Genomic DNA, 18,048 nt, shown 5'->3' with positions numbered 1-18,048 from the left:
TAACACCCTTCACACCCTGTACTAGGGCTGCAACTAACGACTATTTTAATAGTCGACTAGTCACCGACTATTGAAACGATTAGTCGACTAATCGGAAAATTATTATTTTTTTCTTAAATTTAGCATGAGGTTGCTTTAATTATGTGGTAAATGATAATAAACACAAGAAAGGTGGGTACTTCTATGAAAAATGCATCTTTTATTCAACTTTTCTGCTGATAGGCCATAAATCCATAAATAAATAAACCTCTGTCCAAGGACAGGCAAATGTGTTTTATAAAAAATAAATAATAAATTAAAATCAAGTAAACATTTCTTTCCTATAAACCAAGGGCACATTAGCAGCAGTAAAACAATAAATAAAAAATATATAAAGTGCATTTTGTGAAGTGCATTCAGTTGTAAAATAACTTTACAATTCTCAACTGTCTGAAATCTAATGGTTTTAACAACTGACATTTGTAGATACACAGCCAAAAAAGCATTCAGAGTTGTCCAAATTCAAGTTGAAAACATGGACTGTGTGATACAATCTGGACACAAACCTGTCATGGTGGACAGACCAGGTTTAAAATCAACATGAGGCTCAGGCTATGTCGTTCAGTTTATTCATACTAAGAAAAGTCAGCATATCCACATGGACTCGTGTGAGGCTTGCTTTCTTCTGGGAGCAGATATTTCCTGCTGCTGAGAAGATTCGCTCTGCCGGGGTGGATGTTGCAGGAATGTACAGAAGAGATCTTGCTAGGTTTGACAGTGTGGGAAAACGCCCCTCATTTTCTCTCCACCAGCTGAGAGGGTCATTGTTTTTGGCTAGATTACTTGCAAGGTCTGCTTTGCAAACCTTGCAAGTAATCTTTGTATCCGCCGTTTCCAGGCTAAAATGCTCCCAAACTTTGGAAGTTTTCGTGCGCGCTCTGCTGTGTTGGACGCTGTGTGCGTTACCGCTCGTCAGAGACGCTATTGCGCATGTGCGACTCGGCAGAGATTGTAATGAAGTGAGATGCCTCACTCTGTTGGAAAAACACGTCTAGCGACGATTGTCGACAATGGAATTCATTGTCGACAATTTCTATTATCGATTTTTGTCGACAACGTCGACGAATCGTTGCAGCCCTACCCTGTACACACCTTTCATTCTTTCAAACCAACAGATAATTGTCTATTATCGGTGTAAAAGTGCACGTAAGAGCTTGGATCCTTACATTAGCCTTCTGATTTATTATGTGACTTTGTAGGCTTATGCTTTAGAGAGTGGTGATAAGAAATGGAACATGTTGTCTGTCTTGATCATTCCCCTGAACTCCTAGCAATTGATTTTAAAATAATGTATCACCAACATATTTTGCGTATTGTGTATGCTAAAATTGCACCATGTCTGTGTTTGAAATGGAAAGATGGTTCTACATTTAAGTATGATGGTGCAGCGGCTCTACTCATGTACTTCATACAAGCATCTGCTATCTGTGAAAATAAAATGTGTTGTATGTTGATGGCTGACAATATTAATGACAACTTTAAAGTTAATATGCCAAAACCTGTTTTGATTTGGTACTACTCATTGGTATTGGGTTATTTACCCATCAATATTAACAGCATGCCTTTTGATGAGTATTTTATCATTGTGGCTCACTGTGAATGTGAACAGGTGCTTGAAAGTAAAACTACTGAAATATTCAGAACAAGAGTAGTCTAGTCTAATCCACTCTGAATTTATGTCAGTTAAAGTCCACATTGAAATGAAAGTCAAACACGCAGCAAACGAAATTGTGTTTGCTCTGCGTTTTGTTATTCAACACAGCAGCACCATCACTAGCTGCAGTAAAGAGCAAAGGGAAGGGGAACTGAGATGAGATGAGGTAGTCTCACTTGTTGTGCAGTGGCTGAGAAGGGAGGAAGTGAGCACCTGGTTCAGTGCAGTACTACTTCTCTACCTGCTCCTTTTTTAAGCTTTAGCGTGGGCAGATGATATCATATGAGTTAGCCCACACGTTATCATGCAGTGATTTTGTATCATGCTGGTGGGAAGTGTTTCAATTACATAGCTGCGTCAGGTAGTACAAGTAATAAACAATGCCTATTAACAGTTGGTCAGTTAAAGTAATGTGAGTGTATATACTGTATGTCCGACATTTTACTACTCACCAGGCCTGACACCTATCAACCATTGCTTAAAAGATTTTCTAAATGAACGCCTGACTGGTAAGAAGTGCTCTCAATCTGTTTTAATCTCTGTCTAATTAGTTGGATGATGTTTACCTTTTTTGTAATGAGCCAGGTCAGAGTACCATGACCGGGTCAAATGGGTGTGGTGTTTAAAGCAAAAAAATGCTGGCTCATCCAAAAAAGGAAGTCTCAAATGGGTTTCACTTGGAGAGGCAGCTTGAAGTGATCCAGGAGAGACAGAGAAAAGTATAACCCCATTTGTTATCATTTCATTGTTTACTATGTTCTTACTGTAAATGTTATTTGGGCTCCTGTGTGTGACAGTATTTATTTTACCTTTTTATATACAATATTACACTGATGTAGCTTGGTATGAAAATAAGAACTGCATCACTGTGTATTTAGAACTTGATCAAATTTACTTTCAAGGAGGTGACACACTCATTAGCCACTTCAATAAAGGGTGTTTATGTAAGCTTATTACACAGAGAGAGATCGAAAACAAAATGCTTCAGTAGCTCTCATAGAGTCAGCTTCTTCAACATCTAAAGGAATACATAGTCACTGTCTGGCTAATTGATTGCAGAAAGCAATGAAAATTTGAGTATTTACCAAAATGAGTGTCTCCCTTAAATATGTAACTCAACACCTGGAACAGTCGGTGCATTACAAGCAGTGAGATACAACAACCCTGTTTTCAATGTCTTTAATAAGAAGCTCACTAATTGTAAACTTGTTCAAGGCTATGAATTTATCATGTCGATGACATCTACAGGAAAGCAATCGTTGGCCATGAAAATCTTAGGTCCCAGGCTCCTTCCAACAACACTTATAAAATATGTATAAGAAAATGAAGATTACATGAGGAATTCTCACATTTTCCTCTCAAAGGCAGTGCAGTTAAGAGGAGGACGGTTAATATAGATAATTAATATATGCATCTGAGCCACAGACCAGGAAATTACAGTTAATTTTTCTATTTTATCATTGATCTTTAGTCTGACACAATAATCTTTAAATAAAGCCTTCCCTTTGCCTTTTGTGTCTGTTTGCATGTTGTGCTTTCAAACAAATCATTAAGCAATTTAAGCAATATGTCAGGAACGGTTCAGGTATAACACAAAAGGTGGACCCAATGCAGACAAGGACAAAAAGTAGAAGTACAAATCAAATGTTTAATAATATAAACAAACAAATGCAAAACACTACAGATAAGCAAATACAATAACTAACAAAGACGATCACGGAAACAACAGGAACGAGAAGACGACGGAAGATCAAAGAGACGGACGGTAAACGGGAACACGGGAAACTATGTAGAAAACAGAAAACAAACACAATTAGTAACTTACGACGGGGAGCGTGATGATCACAACGAGAAAGGGGATGCCAATCCGGGGGGAATAGTTTTACCAATACAGGGTCGACGACGGTCCGGCGCTGCATGTCTGTCAGCTTGAGGTATTTAAGGTGGTAAAGGTTATCAGCATAACAGAATGCAGCTTGGGGGGAACGCCTACCGGACCTAGACAGAGACAAGGGAAAAACACATGCAGGGAAACACAGACAGAGGGAGACAAACTCACACAAAAAGGAAGAGAGGAGTGTACTGACAGAACCAGATCTTGACACAATACATACACAAAATGCAGGGGGGCGCAGAGTAATATGACTGTATAATAAGTAGAAGTAGTGGTAAGTTCTAAATAATCTCCCTAATTTTTCCCTGTCTCTTTCTCTCTCACTTTTCCACTGAGTCAGTCCGGTCTCTTCATGATTTAGATGTCAGATAAATTAGATTAATAGTAATATGCAGCATGTTAAAAATAAGAGAACGATCTAGGTATCATACCTGCAGTAATCACATGCATGTACATACTTTCATTTAATCTTCAGACTACTACTACTGCCGGCCCCCTTGCTTGGATTTTGTAATGGTGACACACAATGACAACAATACTAGCATTGCTGTCGCATCTAGTAATAACTGTGATGTCTCTTTTTTAGTGGGATATGTCAGTTGGTTAAGGATTAAAATTATTACTTTACTGAATGGTAAATTCAGCATCTCTTTCTGTGACCTTTCACACCCTATAGTCATGTACAGATGTACCAGAAACAGAACTGCACCTCACCAAGAATCTTTAGTATGCTAGGTATTTTCAGACTTTATAACCATGTTAAACCTATGGAAAAATGTTTTTTTTTTAAATGGTCAGGTAGTTGTATTCTGAAATGTTTTCATCACACACACACACACACACACACACACACACACACACACACACACACACACACACACACACACACACACACACACACACACACACACACACACACACACACACACACACACACACACACACACACACACACACACACACACACACACACACACACACACACACTTCACAGGGAGACAACACTGTTGAATAACCTAACTGCATGAATAGCGAAAAGCTACCACATATGACACCATCATCTGCAACAGAAGCATCTACAGCTGCAACTTGTTTTGATTCATTTACCATGGGGAATGTGATCTGTTGTCTGTTGTTTTTTTTTTATTTGTGAAATTATTTTGGTTGTGTATGGGTGAAATATTTGCTTAGAAGGTTAGTGAAGGTGTGTTATTCCTTTGCTATTTGAGATTTTTTTACCTGCCACATAGAGAACGTATTGCATGTTCAAAGTTGGGACTGTCACAATTACTTCCCATCAGCAGATTTAAAAAATGTAATCTTATTTTTTTTGCATGTTATATCTGTTTAATTTTATTTATATATTTTTTGTCCCCCCAGAGTGGCCCATCGCCTCAGCTTCTAGATGGGTGAATCAGGCTCACGCCGTTCTACACTTGTGTCCCGCCTGCCAATCTTCCGCCGCAGCAGCAGTAAGAGGCAGGACTCTCTCCCCTCCTCTCCGTCTTCAGGTGGACAGGGCAATGGCGTCCACACCTCTTCGCCCTCCAGCACTAACTCTAGTTCTGGCAGTACCGGAAAACGCAGGAGCCTTTTCCGAACTCCATCTCTCAGTTTCTCAGCTAAACGGAATAGTGATCCTCGTGTCCAGCCTATCAACCTAAATCTAACGCCCCCGCTGACACAGAGCACTGACGCAAATGGCAATAGCCAGCAGTCGATAACATCGTCATTGTCAACGGGGTTCAGTGAAGGTGGTGGACGCCCCAAGTCACGCCACTCATTTGGGTTTGGCAGCCACAAGCAAAAGAAAATCACACGTTCTAAGACTGAGGATTTTGAAAAAGCGTCCTCTTCCTCCTCTACAGCCAATCGAAATGTATTTATAAACTGTATCAGTGGCTCAGGGGCAAATGAGGGCGACGACTCTGGGTTTCTCGATGACTATAGTGGTGGCAGTAATAACAACAGGCGGTCGTCACGGAAAAAACAGCTGCTACCCAAATCTTTCTCAGCTCACCACCGCTTCTCTCGGACGTCCGATCACCCCAGACCTCCAGAGGTCAATCTTGAACCTCCAAGCTCCACCACAATCACTCCAGGGGCTGGAGGGCTCACCCCAGGGTCATGGTCAGGCGAGCTGCTTGGTGCCGGTGGTGAGAGCTCACTCCAGTCCCCTATGATATCAGAGGACCGAACCACAGCCATCACCCCATCAGAGTTCATCCCCATCACGGAGGATTCTGTGTCCGAGGTGGATGCCCTGCCAGCTCCCAGCCCCGGATCTGGTTTAGCCCTAGAATCTTCCTCTGTGCCTGGGTCGGCTATTGACACAGCTCCACCCGAATCCCCACCTGCTCTAGAGAACTTCAGCATAGTTGTCTCTACCTCCCAGGTAGTGTGCTCGTTCTATGCTCTTTTCTCTATCTTTCTGAATCATCTATGGTCCTTTGTGTTAATAAATATAGACACACCATAAGCTTGTAATGATAGTGCAACAACATTAATTTCTTGATTAAAAAAAAGCAACATTTAGACAAGCATGCTAAATTAACTGAACAATAAATCTTTCAGCTTATAAACATACAAATGAGAATTTATTTGTTAAAACAATTTTGCACTATTAGTTCTTCGGGAATATACAGCACAACCACAGGTGCCCTTGGAAGTCAAGAATACAAACCATAAAGGAGGAATATTTATGACCACTGTGTGGAATCTGTGAAATGTGGCATAAAATTTGAGCACCGGGCATGAAAAGTCCTTTTATTGAAAGAGCTAAAGCATGAAAAAGAAAACCCAGGCATGTCTGAAAACTGCCCTCCATATTTCACACCTTTGTGCTCACAACTTTTCCTCCTGCAATGAATTGATTCTTTTTTTATGTCCTGGTAAAGGAAGGGACTCCTGAAAGGAAACAATCTACCCAGTATAACAGCTGCAAAGACAAAGCTCTGCACTTAGGTCATTGAAGAGCAAATACTGTATGTGCTATCTAAACTTGAACACTTTGTTGCCTGAGGACACAAATATCTGTCTACTAAATGCGTACTAAAGTGGGTTCTCCTCTCTGTAAACTGTCTGCCTCATTGGAGTTGACAATTTATTAGTGCATTTGTTACATTTTAAAATGCCATTGAAGCATCTTCTTTTTTTTTTAAATACTCAATGAAATGTCCAATCCTCAGGTTTTCTTCACCCCAGCCCAGTCCAGCGCTGAAAAACCTTTACTCCCTGACACCAGCACAGCCAACAACACAGACTATGAGACTGCCATTTCCCTCTCAGAGCCTGAGACAGCTGTGCCCTGCCTACCTCTGCGGGAACAATCACTGGAAGAGAGGAAGGAGAGGGAGGAAGAGAAAAAGGAAGCAAGGGATAAGGGGCCGGCAGAGGAGAGGAAGGAGCAAATGGAGGAAAGGAAGACAGGTTACCAAACAGAGACCACAAGTGAGAGCGAGGCATGTGTGGTACGCAGCGAGGGTTGTCACTCTAACCCTGAGCAATCGGAAAGGAGGACTAGAAATACACGATCTTTTCAAGAAAGAGGAACCTTCTGTGGCTGCCATGAGCCCAGGTCCTCTCACTTGAGGAAACCACATGCAGGTATGAAACTCATGCATACACTTAAGTAAATCACAGATTTACATACATGGCCAAAGCCACAGACACACATATACACACATATATACACGCACGCGCACACACTCAGATACTCACACACACACAGACCCACACTAGGGTTATATTTAAGGTTATATATATGAAGTAAATTAGGTAATATATCAAACACCTTACAGTAAACAACACTGCATACAGCTGTCCTATTATAGGCCTGTACATTTTACATTTTGCCACAAAAAAAAGGTCAAAGTATTTATATTTATATTTTAAATTCTTTGGTAAACAAATATTATGTTGAGAATGTTTCCAAATATTACAAGAGATTTTACAGCTTGAAAACTAATTTGAAACTTGTTGCTGTCAATCCTAGCAGTAACTCAGACGGTGTATCTGAAAAATTGCCCTCAGTCTAAAAAATCCATGTCAGTTGTGGGTTGACATTAATGAAACATTCTGTGTCTACTGACAATTTATTTCTTAACTCAATATGATTTGGTACTACCCTCCGTAAGCTGCTGTAACACATTGCAGAGGAGTTTTTATAGCCAAGGTTTCTAACAACAAATAAATAGTTTCTCCCTATCCCTATCTGCAGCCCATTACTATGTTTTCCAACAATTGTTTGCCTCGTCTGATACTTTGATCAGACACTGAAAAACATGAAGTTCTGGCTGAGTTTATTACCCTTTGGTAGAAGTATTTGAGTTATAGTTGACATTCTAAGTTTGACATGCTGTCATCTTTGTTGTAAAAGAAACTCTGGAAGAACTGTAACTGTGACTGATGTAACTTTTTAAAGTTGGGATGATTGTAGGATAATTTGCACATCGCTGGTGTGGTTATAATGGCCTATTTTGGGATTGTGAACGCATGCACTCTTGCACGCACACACACAAGAAGCTTGCAGAAAAATGCAGCTGAATTATGATTTACACTTGGTGAACTACAGCGATAGCAGAGTGAGCTTGTCTGTTGGACTAAAAAAAAAAGACTCGCAAACAGTTTGACAAGCCTCTGGTAGATGTATGTGGGCCCCTGTGTATGATTATCCTTTCTTTTGAAATGTTTTGAGCCTCTAGTAAAAGTATTGGAGACACAACGAGACATGATGGTAATCATGGGGCTTCTTCCATATTTTGTTGCTCAGTGCAAAGCCAAAAACCTGCAAATATCCATTCACTTTTACGTTTTCTCTAGAGTAAGTTCACAAGAGAGTGTGTGTGTGTGTGTGTGTGTGGGTGTGTGAGTGTTTGAGAGAGAGAAAGTGGGTATGAAACTGCTTTTTCAGATATTTTTTATACCCTGTTCCTTAATGAGAGGATGTGGCATTATCCGTCTGTTTTCACATTTATCTATTAGTAGATCAATTAGAGCAATTATAGCCTTCTGCTGTTTGTCTGACTAAGGAATATTGCCCCTGAAATCACTTATTTTATTGTTACACAACAAGCTTGGTGTAGGTACTCAGATCAAACTTGATTATTACAAAATAGGCATAAACACCATCTGACCAAAAGCAATCTGGGGAAAGAGCTTCAGAAAGAGAAGATTCATTTGATGTAATGCTGAATAAGTAAGAGCTGCTTTGTCATAAGTTTTATGAAAATAGCCTTATTTCCAACATAAAATGAGGCTGGCTGCTGTACGAAGTCTAATAAGAAGATAATAATGTTGTCTAATGTGTTACACATAATTTTCATTCTTTTGTCTGTTTGAATTTCTTTCTCTTGTTACTTGTTTCTTTCCTCCAGCCTCAGTGTGTAGCAGTGTCAGCCCTTATCATGAGGTGATGCGAATGGAGAGGCGTCTACGCTCCTCATCCGAGGGGGCTGGTGGTCCTCGTATCCATGGGAACCAGAGAGATGCCCCGGGGATGGAGGGATGTGGCCTGCTCAAACAAAGAAACAACTCCTCATCATCCAAACTGGGAAGTCTGGTAGGTCTTGAGGTGTGTGTGTGTGTGTGTGTGTGTGTGTGTGTGTGTGTGTGTGTGTGTGTGTGTGTGTGTGTGTGTGTGTGTGTGTGTGTGTGTGTGTGTGTGTGTGTGTGTGTGTGTGTGTGTGTGTGTGTGTGTGTGTGTGTGTGTGTGTGTGTGTGTGTGTGTGTGTGTGTGTGTGTGTCTGTGTGTGTGTCTGTGTGTGTGTCTGTGCGAGCGTGTGTGCGTGCGTGCGCGTGCGTGCGTGTCTTTTATTGTGTTAGTGCAAAGCCCCTAGATTATACCATGAATACTCTCTTGAGTGTCCCTTTCTGTTCATCCTCACAGTAAGGTAAGGCAAAACCAGGCAGGTTTATAAGTATAGGACATTTTCAAACACAGAGGCAAGTAAAAGTACTTTACAGAAGGCAAAGAAATACATTAGAACGACATTTAAAAACACAATAAAGAGTAAAATAAAATTAATTACAGTAGGAAAATTAGTTGGAATAAGAATACACAAATGGACCAAATTGTGTTTCAGTGTATCATTACAGGAAGAGCCCTTGGGATGAGAAGGGCAAATGCAATTGGTCACAGTTGTAACCAGCTGTTAACACACTCAGTTATAATATAATGTATGATAGGAAATCATTTCTGATCTCACTGAGTGTGCCTCTGGCCATGGAAAATACATAAGTGTTCAAGTGCACCCAGAGCAAAACCAGACTGCACTTGACTCTATTCTGCAGCTTGATGAAAAAAATAGTACTTTTTATCTTTACTCACGTTGAAATAAAAACTAAAAAACAAAAACATATTTGCTAAAAGGTTTTTTTCAATTGTGCGTTTGACCAAAGAAGAGCGGTAATGGAGGTTCCTGGTAATCTCAGAAACTGACTTGAGATGTTCAAGTAATTTAATCGAGTGTAAATGGAGCTAAGTAAGACATGTCACACATTTAATGATGAGCCACATTGCTGTATTGACTTTGCCACAACAAACTGGCACCTCAAGTTTCAATCTGTCACTCAGTACAGATATTCAACAGCTCAAGTTAAGCACACGAATCCGAATAAGTAATACTCTGTGTGTACACATGGATTTGGAAAACACACAATAAAAGTCTGGTTTCTGACTTTTATGTTTTTTAAGGCAAAGCCCCGAAAGGAAGTTCAGGGAGAGTGTGTATAGCTAAAGTACTTGGAAAAACTTCTTCTGCGTTTGTAGGATTTTAACATTATATCCTATTTTTCAGCTTTGGCTGTCTAACACACATTGCACCCCTTTGTTGATGCATGCTGTAGCTATATCCACATTTGTTTCTCGGCGATAGCTACTGTTGTTTGGGATGGTTTTCTTACACACATGGGGAAGCTCTGTGGGAGGAAAGCTAGTTTAAGTCAATCCCATTTATTTTACGGGGGACTTTAGGCTTTTACTAAGAGATTAGGGATATACAGAGCACGTTGCTATGTACTTTACAGACTGCATATGCTTCCGACTGCTACAGACGGCACACACTTCACCAAACGTGAAGTAATCTTTCTTTCCTTCCTCCATCCTATGATGGTCCCTACAGGGGCCTAAGCTGTGCAGAAATCGCAGGAACCTTAGAGTGTATATTAAATGAAGTACCACCACTTTTAGCCTTATAAAAGTTTGTTGGTTAGCAGAGAGCAATTAAGAAGTTTATGAAATAATCTGGACCTGGACACCTGAGACGCCTTCTTTAAAGTAAATAAATGAAGTGAGTTAGGGTATGAACAAAGGGAATAGGAAAGGTTTGCTTATTGTTTAAGCATATACAATAAAAAGCTGACTGCATTTTTTATGTTTGTGCCTGTGGGACATTGCACAAGTTCAGGACAAAACAAGGACTAACGCACACCATACTGAACAGCATGCTAGGAGGATATGCTTCATTGTTGTTGTTTTGTTACAGCCCAGGATATAATTATCACGAAGCAAAAGAAGATGTGGTTTGCAGTGACAAATGACTAATTTGTTGAATTTGCAGAGATAAACTGCAACGCGCCTCTGTGAAGCAAACCAAAGCTGTGTTTACTTAAGCTGTGTGGTGATCTCATTCCAGTTGTTATCGTTATTTCAATTTCCCTTTGGGTCTCTGCAAGATATTTATTTTACCAGCATTTAAACTGTTGCTTAGTTTTTCAATGACAGCCATGATAATATTTTGGCAGGCTGACAGGGCTTAAATCAAATTTCCTTTTCCTTTAGGCTTTCCTTAGAGAGTCTCTCTAGAAGATAAACAACTTTGAACATGCATTTTTGTTTGTAGTTTGATTGACATACGTCGGAATAGTTCAAGTGAAATACACTTTACTTTGGAACTTATGCACAGCAACAGTTGCTTGGCGGCTTGTTTGCTTCAAAGTGTTGTAGCGCAGGTTGTCTCTTCTTTTCATATCCTCGAGCCTGATTGCCGGCTTGTAAAGGCTAGATATCATAAGTGACACGTATTAATCATAGAACAGATATGGATTCACTTCTTCTCCCACACAGAATTTGTAATAACCCATACCAGACAGTCGGGTTTTGAAATGAAAAATAGTGAGGATGTTTCATATGGATATTGAATGCTTACTTTGCCCAAAGACATCATATCAAAGTAGTAAGCAGCAATTATAATAGACACATAAAATAAAATAAAATTTCAAAACCCGAAATCAACCACTGCGCTCCGAAAGCAGTGGTTGATGAAAAAATTGATTTATCTCATGACTAATACATAACCATTCATAGTTATTGGCACTAATAGTTAGACAAGTCAAATGCTGTAAAATAAACAGCACTAGTAGTATTATTATGGGATTAAATGATGAATGAAGGCAATTCTCTCCGGAGTTAAGTAATTGTGCATTTATTTTCATATTATAGAAGAAAAGCTGTTTAAACACTTTTTGTAAGATATGGACTTCACATAAACACCACTTGGGAATACCAGCATATTCAGTAACACATGAATAGTTTCTAACATTGCATCCAGTAGGTATATGCCCTTATTAAAACCAAAACGAGTTATGTTTAATATATCATGGTAATTATGTCAAAATAACTTCTTGTTCATATTCTATATGAGTTAATTTTTAAATCATTAAACAATGTAGAGACTAATAAAACGGTAAATGTACCTGGAAAGAATGGAGTTGATAGTCAATTAGGGGCTCATTAGCTGTCAGAGAAGAACAGGAGTCTGCAGGACTCCAACCCTCGAGGATTAGAATTGACTGCCTGTGCTGAAAAAACAAATGTGTCTTTTCATGCACTGAAACCTCTTTTCATCCACAGCAATGTAGCTAAAAAGCTCTAAGACGGTGTTTTTTTTAATAACTTTTTGGTTATGATTGTGCAGTCAGGTATTCCTTCATTCATTTACTTTTATTTTGGTAATGTGTAGTCAAAACGTAATCCAGTACCTTGTCATAATGTTCACTCTTTACTACTTCCAAATTTAAGTATATATTTTATAAGATAGATTCTCATTGCGCAAGTTTTATCACTTAGCTTTATGATGTACATCTACATACTATCTTTTGTGACCACCCAAGACAACATTATATCCTTTTCGTAGTGTATTTAACTTGTCTTTGCAGATAAAGCACAGGTGTAACAAATAAGAAATGATGATCCCCAGGCAAAAAGAAGGCGTGACAGGAAGTTAAATTGGTTGCAAATATAAAAAGCAGGTGAACAACAGTGCAATAACTTTTTCTTTCTTTCTTTCTTTCTTTCTTTCTTTCTTTCTTTCTTTCTTTCTTTCTTTCTTTCTTTCTTTCTTTCTTTCTTTCTTTCTTTCTTTCTTTCTTTCTTTCTTTCTTTCTTTCTTTCTTTCTTTCTTTCTTTCAATACAGCCAAGCAGCACCCCTTATGCAGTTATAAAACAAGAATTAGAAATAAACAATATTTGGGAGGTCAATCCCACCCCACTCTCCAACTGGTTGTAGAACCTAATGATTCAACCATAGTGAACACTGCAAGAAGTAAAAGAGGCAAATACTGTGTGTCGTTTTCTATTCTGCATTGAAATAAATGGGGAGGAAAAGAAGGTCTGACTGCACCTTTAGCCATTCTTCTGATCTAGCATGTACAATACTTTACCAGGTCTGGGATGTGGATAGACATGCAGATGCCTTCCAGTATGCCCTTGTTAAGTAATGATCTTCTAGAAATCCTTTTTACGTCAGTCACAACATAATCTCATAAATCGTAGACTTCATGGATCCTGAATTACTATATGTACCTCAAATTTATTGCCATGGTGAAAATCTGGATTCTGTTGCTTGCAAAGGAAGCAGTATAAAGTACCGTAAACACAAACCATAGTATTTGTCTCGCTTGAATCTTTGAATCTTGAATCTTTACATTCTTGGAATGAGTGATTATTGTGTATTGATGGGAGTAGAGATATAGTTGTTCAAAATAACAAATGTCAGGTGATGTAAGTGACAGTGTGGGTAAAAATCAGTTTATTTTCATTTACCAAAGAAATTTCCGATTTGACTGGACATTCAATCCTTTGTTCCCATAGGCACATTGTAAACACAACTAGCTGTGAAGTTTCTACTCAGAGAGAATAAAATTAATTTGTAGTACGTATATTTTCCCTTGCTAGAAGCCATAATACATGGCTTCAAAGCCAAATCTCCCTCCCTTAATCTTAATGCATTTATCAGCCCAGAGCACTGAATAAATGTAATTTCGATAGACTGTTTTTGTGATTTGCATAGTGTGAACAGCAACCAGTGGAGTTTAATGGACAGAAAGAACCTCTTGTTTCCTCTTATCCCTATTTTGGATGTCATTCGGCTTGGCAGTTAAGGGATGGAGCCATCTGCTAATGAGATCTAAATCGGACATTATATCTATTAAGTCAAGGATTACACTCACCCAAATCACATAAGCGAGGTAAAAAGGTGACATCTCTGAGTTGTAAAATCATATTAATACATTTTTTTGGTTAGAGGGGCACATTAAAATGGGTAATTTAGCTTTAAATGAAGTCTGCGTGAACTGCAGTAGTATTACACAGTAAGGGTCTTCATTTCTTTTCCAATACCTTTTTCTATTAGCTGTAATGCCTGAAATGTGTCTTTTTCTGATGTTAACTGCCAAAGCATCCGGTGAAAAAAACAGTTTACACATTCATACAGTAAACAGACCACAATGGCTCCATGCAGGTGTAGCCTGGGAAACTATTTAATTGATTTAGCTGTTTGGAAATTCTTCTTTCATGCACACCCTCACTCACACAAACATACACATACACACTGGCATACACATACACATACATACAGAGGCGTGGTTGAATAGTAAGGTATGACACTAAGGCTGAGGCTCTTATAGTCAGATGGGAGGAGATCAATACAAAGTGTGGCTGTGAGGTTGTTTATGTCCAAACAACAGAGATGAGATCTGAATAGAGCTGGCTATTGAATTTTCAAATCCCTCTGCATCTGCTGATACTTAATAGACTGTTATTTGCTTTGGTTTACATTTTTCATTTGTGCACAATAGTTCAGACAAGCTCTTTCAGACAATATTAATTGCACTTAAGGCCTGTACAAAACATCGCCTACTTATTTTCATTTTGAAAATCCGGTCTAAAAGGTTGTTTTTCAGGCGATAAAATGTATTCAGAACCAGGCACTACTTATAGGGAATAATTAGTTATTTCAGCCTTGTGAAGTTATGAGACTGCTAAGATTTGCTGCATTGGGACAATTCAGTTTACTGTAGGAGATTAAAAAAGAAAAACTGTTGTGGTGCACATTAATTTTTGCTTTAGGTCTATAAAGCACCTACATGGTATACTGTCTAAATGAAGTATGCAAAATCATCTGCAAATATTTGACCTTGGTATTGCCATGGTGCTTTTTGATCAAGAGTAATTGGAAGGAACCTGCCATGTTGGCATTTGGAGTATTTCATCGTGTGTGTGTGTGTGTGTGTGTGTGTGTGTGTGTGTGTGTGTGTGTGTGTGTGTGTGTGTGTGTGTGTGTGTGTGTGTGTGTGTGTGTGTGTGTGTGTGTGTGTGTGTGTGTGTGTGTGTGTGTGTGTGTGTGTGTGTGTGTGTGTGTGTGTGTGTGTGTGTGTGTGTGTGTGTGTGTGTGTGTGTGTGTGTGTGTGTGTGTGTGCGCTTGTAACTGCAACTTTTCCTCTGATGACCATCAGATGGCAGTATTGACTTTTGAAATGGAATTCAACCAAAAAGAAGCACCAGGCATCATTATACCTCATAACAATACCAACAACTTGGGAGCATTTACTGAAAGATTACATGTGAAGATTTTCTAATGGACATTGAGTGGGGAAATGTGACTCTATAGTCATGTGGCTGTAGCTCAGTGGCTGGTGTTTGAGTTTATTTAAACTGAAGATCTTTCATGGAAGAAAATACACACACACACACACACACATACACATGCGTGGCAGCTGGAAGGACCTGGGAGACAATGGGGATTTTAGCCACCCGAGTGGCCACCCCGGATCTCATAGGTTGTTGGTGAAGTTCATCAATACATAACCGGGAAAAACCCTGTTCACTCAATGGTGACAGCTAATCTGCTATGACAGGACCACTTTGTGATTTCCAACTACAATAGTAATGGTAGGACTGTGGCCATAAGAACTTATCTCTGGTCAGCAAATGTCTCGAAAACGGCATGCCAGCATCCTCGAACCTGTCAATGACATCCTCAGGCAGACTATAACTACCTTTATTAGTGAATAATAAACAGCATCACTGACAGCTCCATATGGATAACCATCCTGCTACTGAAGGTGAATAATCTAATGGCCACACATTATTATTTTGTGGCCATGAGATAGTAATGCGTGGTCACGCATTTCTTTTTTTTCCTTTTTTTTTTTTAGCCAATGTCACCAGGGGGGCTTCATAGATTCATGACTGTTAAGGCTCAGTTTGTTAGATTTATTTCCAGAGCCTACAAAATCAAGTTAATGACACAGGACAAATGCATTGAGAGATTTGGGTTGTTAATACTATGAAGTAATGATATGCCTCTCTTTGTCATGGAGAGAAATATTGTAGGTATGCAAAGTTTTTCTTGTCCAGCAGATATTTTCCGCTTGTGAAGGACTGGGGATGCTAACAAATATTGCACAAAACTACAGCCTGATTTAGCACATTTCTTTCTTTCTCAAACTGAACCCAAATGGTGCCCATATAACAGGTGCGGTAGTATTTAGTCCTTTAGCATGCAGTGATGAGAGACTACATATCCTGTGAAGTGCAGGCAAAGTGAAATAAATCCCATTCCCAAATAAAATCACATTGTTATTATTGCTTATGTTGAATAAATGAAGTGTTTCCTGGATTTTTTGAGCCACTTGGATTATCTTGGTGAAAATCATTTCATAGTTCTCTTTAATGTTGTCATATTTTAGCCCTATTTGTAATTAGTATTTTATAGTTTTTGTTCCTCAGGGTTTGCCGAACCTGTTGGATATTCTTGAGTCTCTTTCTAAAATTGTATTAAAACTATTCATCATAATGACTTGTTTAGACCAAACATTTAAATTTTTCAAGTACTGTTTTCTCTATTTGGAATACAGAACAACCTACATTGATAATATAATTATGAATATAATTATTATTAATGATTATTATTTTAAATTGTTTATTTGAAGGAGTTTTGCCTTTTCTTTTCAGGATGTTTTAAACAATCTTGGTTCGTCAGAGCTGGATGAAGATGATCTTATGTTAGACCTGGACCTTTCTGATGATCAACGACATCGACATGGTAATTTAATTTTTTCCACTTCATTATACCTCTAGTATGGCTAGTGCATGGGTGAGGCATACGCCAGGCTATGCGAAGTTACAGATGATGCACCAGCTCACTTTTTCACACTTAACTGTATAGGTACGGTATAGGGTTAAAGTCAAATTCATAATTCAGCACTATCCACAGCTGGTCTGTTACTTTTTTATTCCTAGACACATTTCTCAAAAATATTGTGTAGCTGTTTCTCTAGAAAGAGAGAAATCAAGAGAGAAGATCTATCACATGCACACTCTTGCTTGCTATTTACCACTCTCTTCAAGACTGCTGCTCTTATTTCCTCATTGACACTAATTATTTTCCCCTCTTATTCGCTTTTCCTCTCTTCACCTCCTCTTCACTTTCTCTCTCTCTCTCTCTCTCTCTCTCTCTCTCTCTCTCTCTCTCTCTCTCTCTCTCTCTCATTCTCTTCTCTTCACTCCTTGTCTCTCTTTCCTTATTATGCCACCGCTACTTCATCACCTTACAGTAAAACACGACTCTCCCTGGTTGTTTGACATGTGCCACGACTCCGATGTAGCTGCCTCATTTATAGCGATTCATCTCCTTTGTTGTTTCAGTCACACACCTCCTGACATGCATCATGGTTGACAAGCGACTGTCAGTGGAGAATTTTTGTTTATGGCCTGCCATAGTGCAGCATCGAGTGCCTCAGTAATCCTAGCAGCCTTTCATATAACACATGGAAACTGTGAGTGTGGTAAATTGCTGTAACCACAACACATGTGAATGTGCTTATCAGGACTTAATTCAATATCTGTTTACATTTGTGAACAAATTTGTGTCTTTAGAAGGAATTTGCTGTTTTGCTGTTGTGAGTAGTTGTACTCACATTTGCAAGCACTATTCTTATATAATACTTTCTTGCAGGAGCATGATGGTAATTAGACAAATTACAAGCTTTTGCAAATACTTTCACCATTGATAATGATTCAGATTGCAAATATTTTCTTAATATTAACACATTAAACTGCAAAGACTTAAAATTAATACATCGATTTGGACAGTTGGTGTACAGTATTATACATGAGCTTCAGATACAGGGACTACATGTTTGAGACAGGGTACATTTACTCTCAGCTCTGCTTTCATC

The 18,048-nt window shown here is 38.9% G+C and overlaps 1 protein-coding gene across 1 annotated transcript in view; it reads left to right on the top strand.

Annotated features, from left to right (window-relative positions):
* ccser1 (coiled-coil serine-rich protein 1) overlaps positions 1 to 18,048 on the top strand; it is a 127,194-nt gene that overhangs the window by 3,360 nt on the left and 105,786 nt on the right. Inside the window, exons 2-5 of the mRNA XM_083912846.1 lie at positions 4,968 to 5,982; positions 6,776 to 7,193; positions 8,963 to 9,147; positions 16,823 to 16,913. Of these exons, the coding sequence (XP_083768972.1) occupies positions 4,993 to 5,982; positions 6,776 to 7,193; positions 8,963 to 9,147; positions 16,823 to 16,913 (1,684 nt within the window). The 5' untranslated portion in view covers positions 4,968 to 4,992. The remainder of the gene's footprint in view (positions 1 to 4,967; positions 5,983 to 6,775; positions 7,194 to 8,962; positions 9,148 to 16,822; positions 16,914 to 18,048) is intronic.

The sequence above is a fragment of the Echiichthys vipera genome (genome assembly GCF_963691815.1).
Source record: "Echiichthys vipera genome assembly, chromosome: 4".
Taxonomy (NCBI): domain Eukaryota; kingdom Metazoa; phylum Chordata; class Actinopteri; order Perciformes; family Trachinidae; genus Echiichthys; species Echiichthys vipera.
This window is presented reverse-complemented; position numbering and strand designations above follow the sequence as displayed.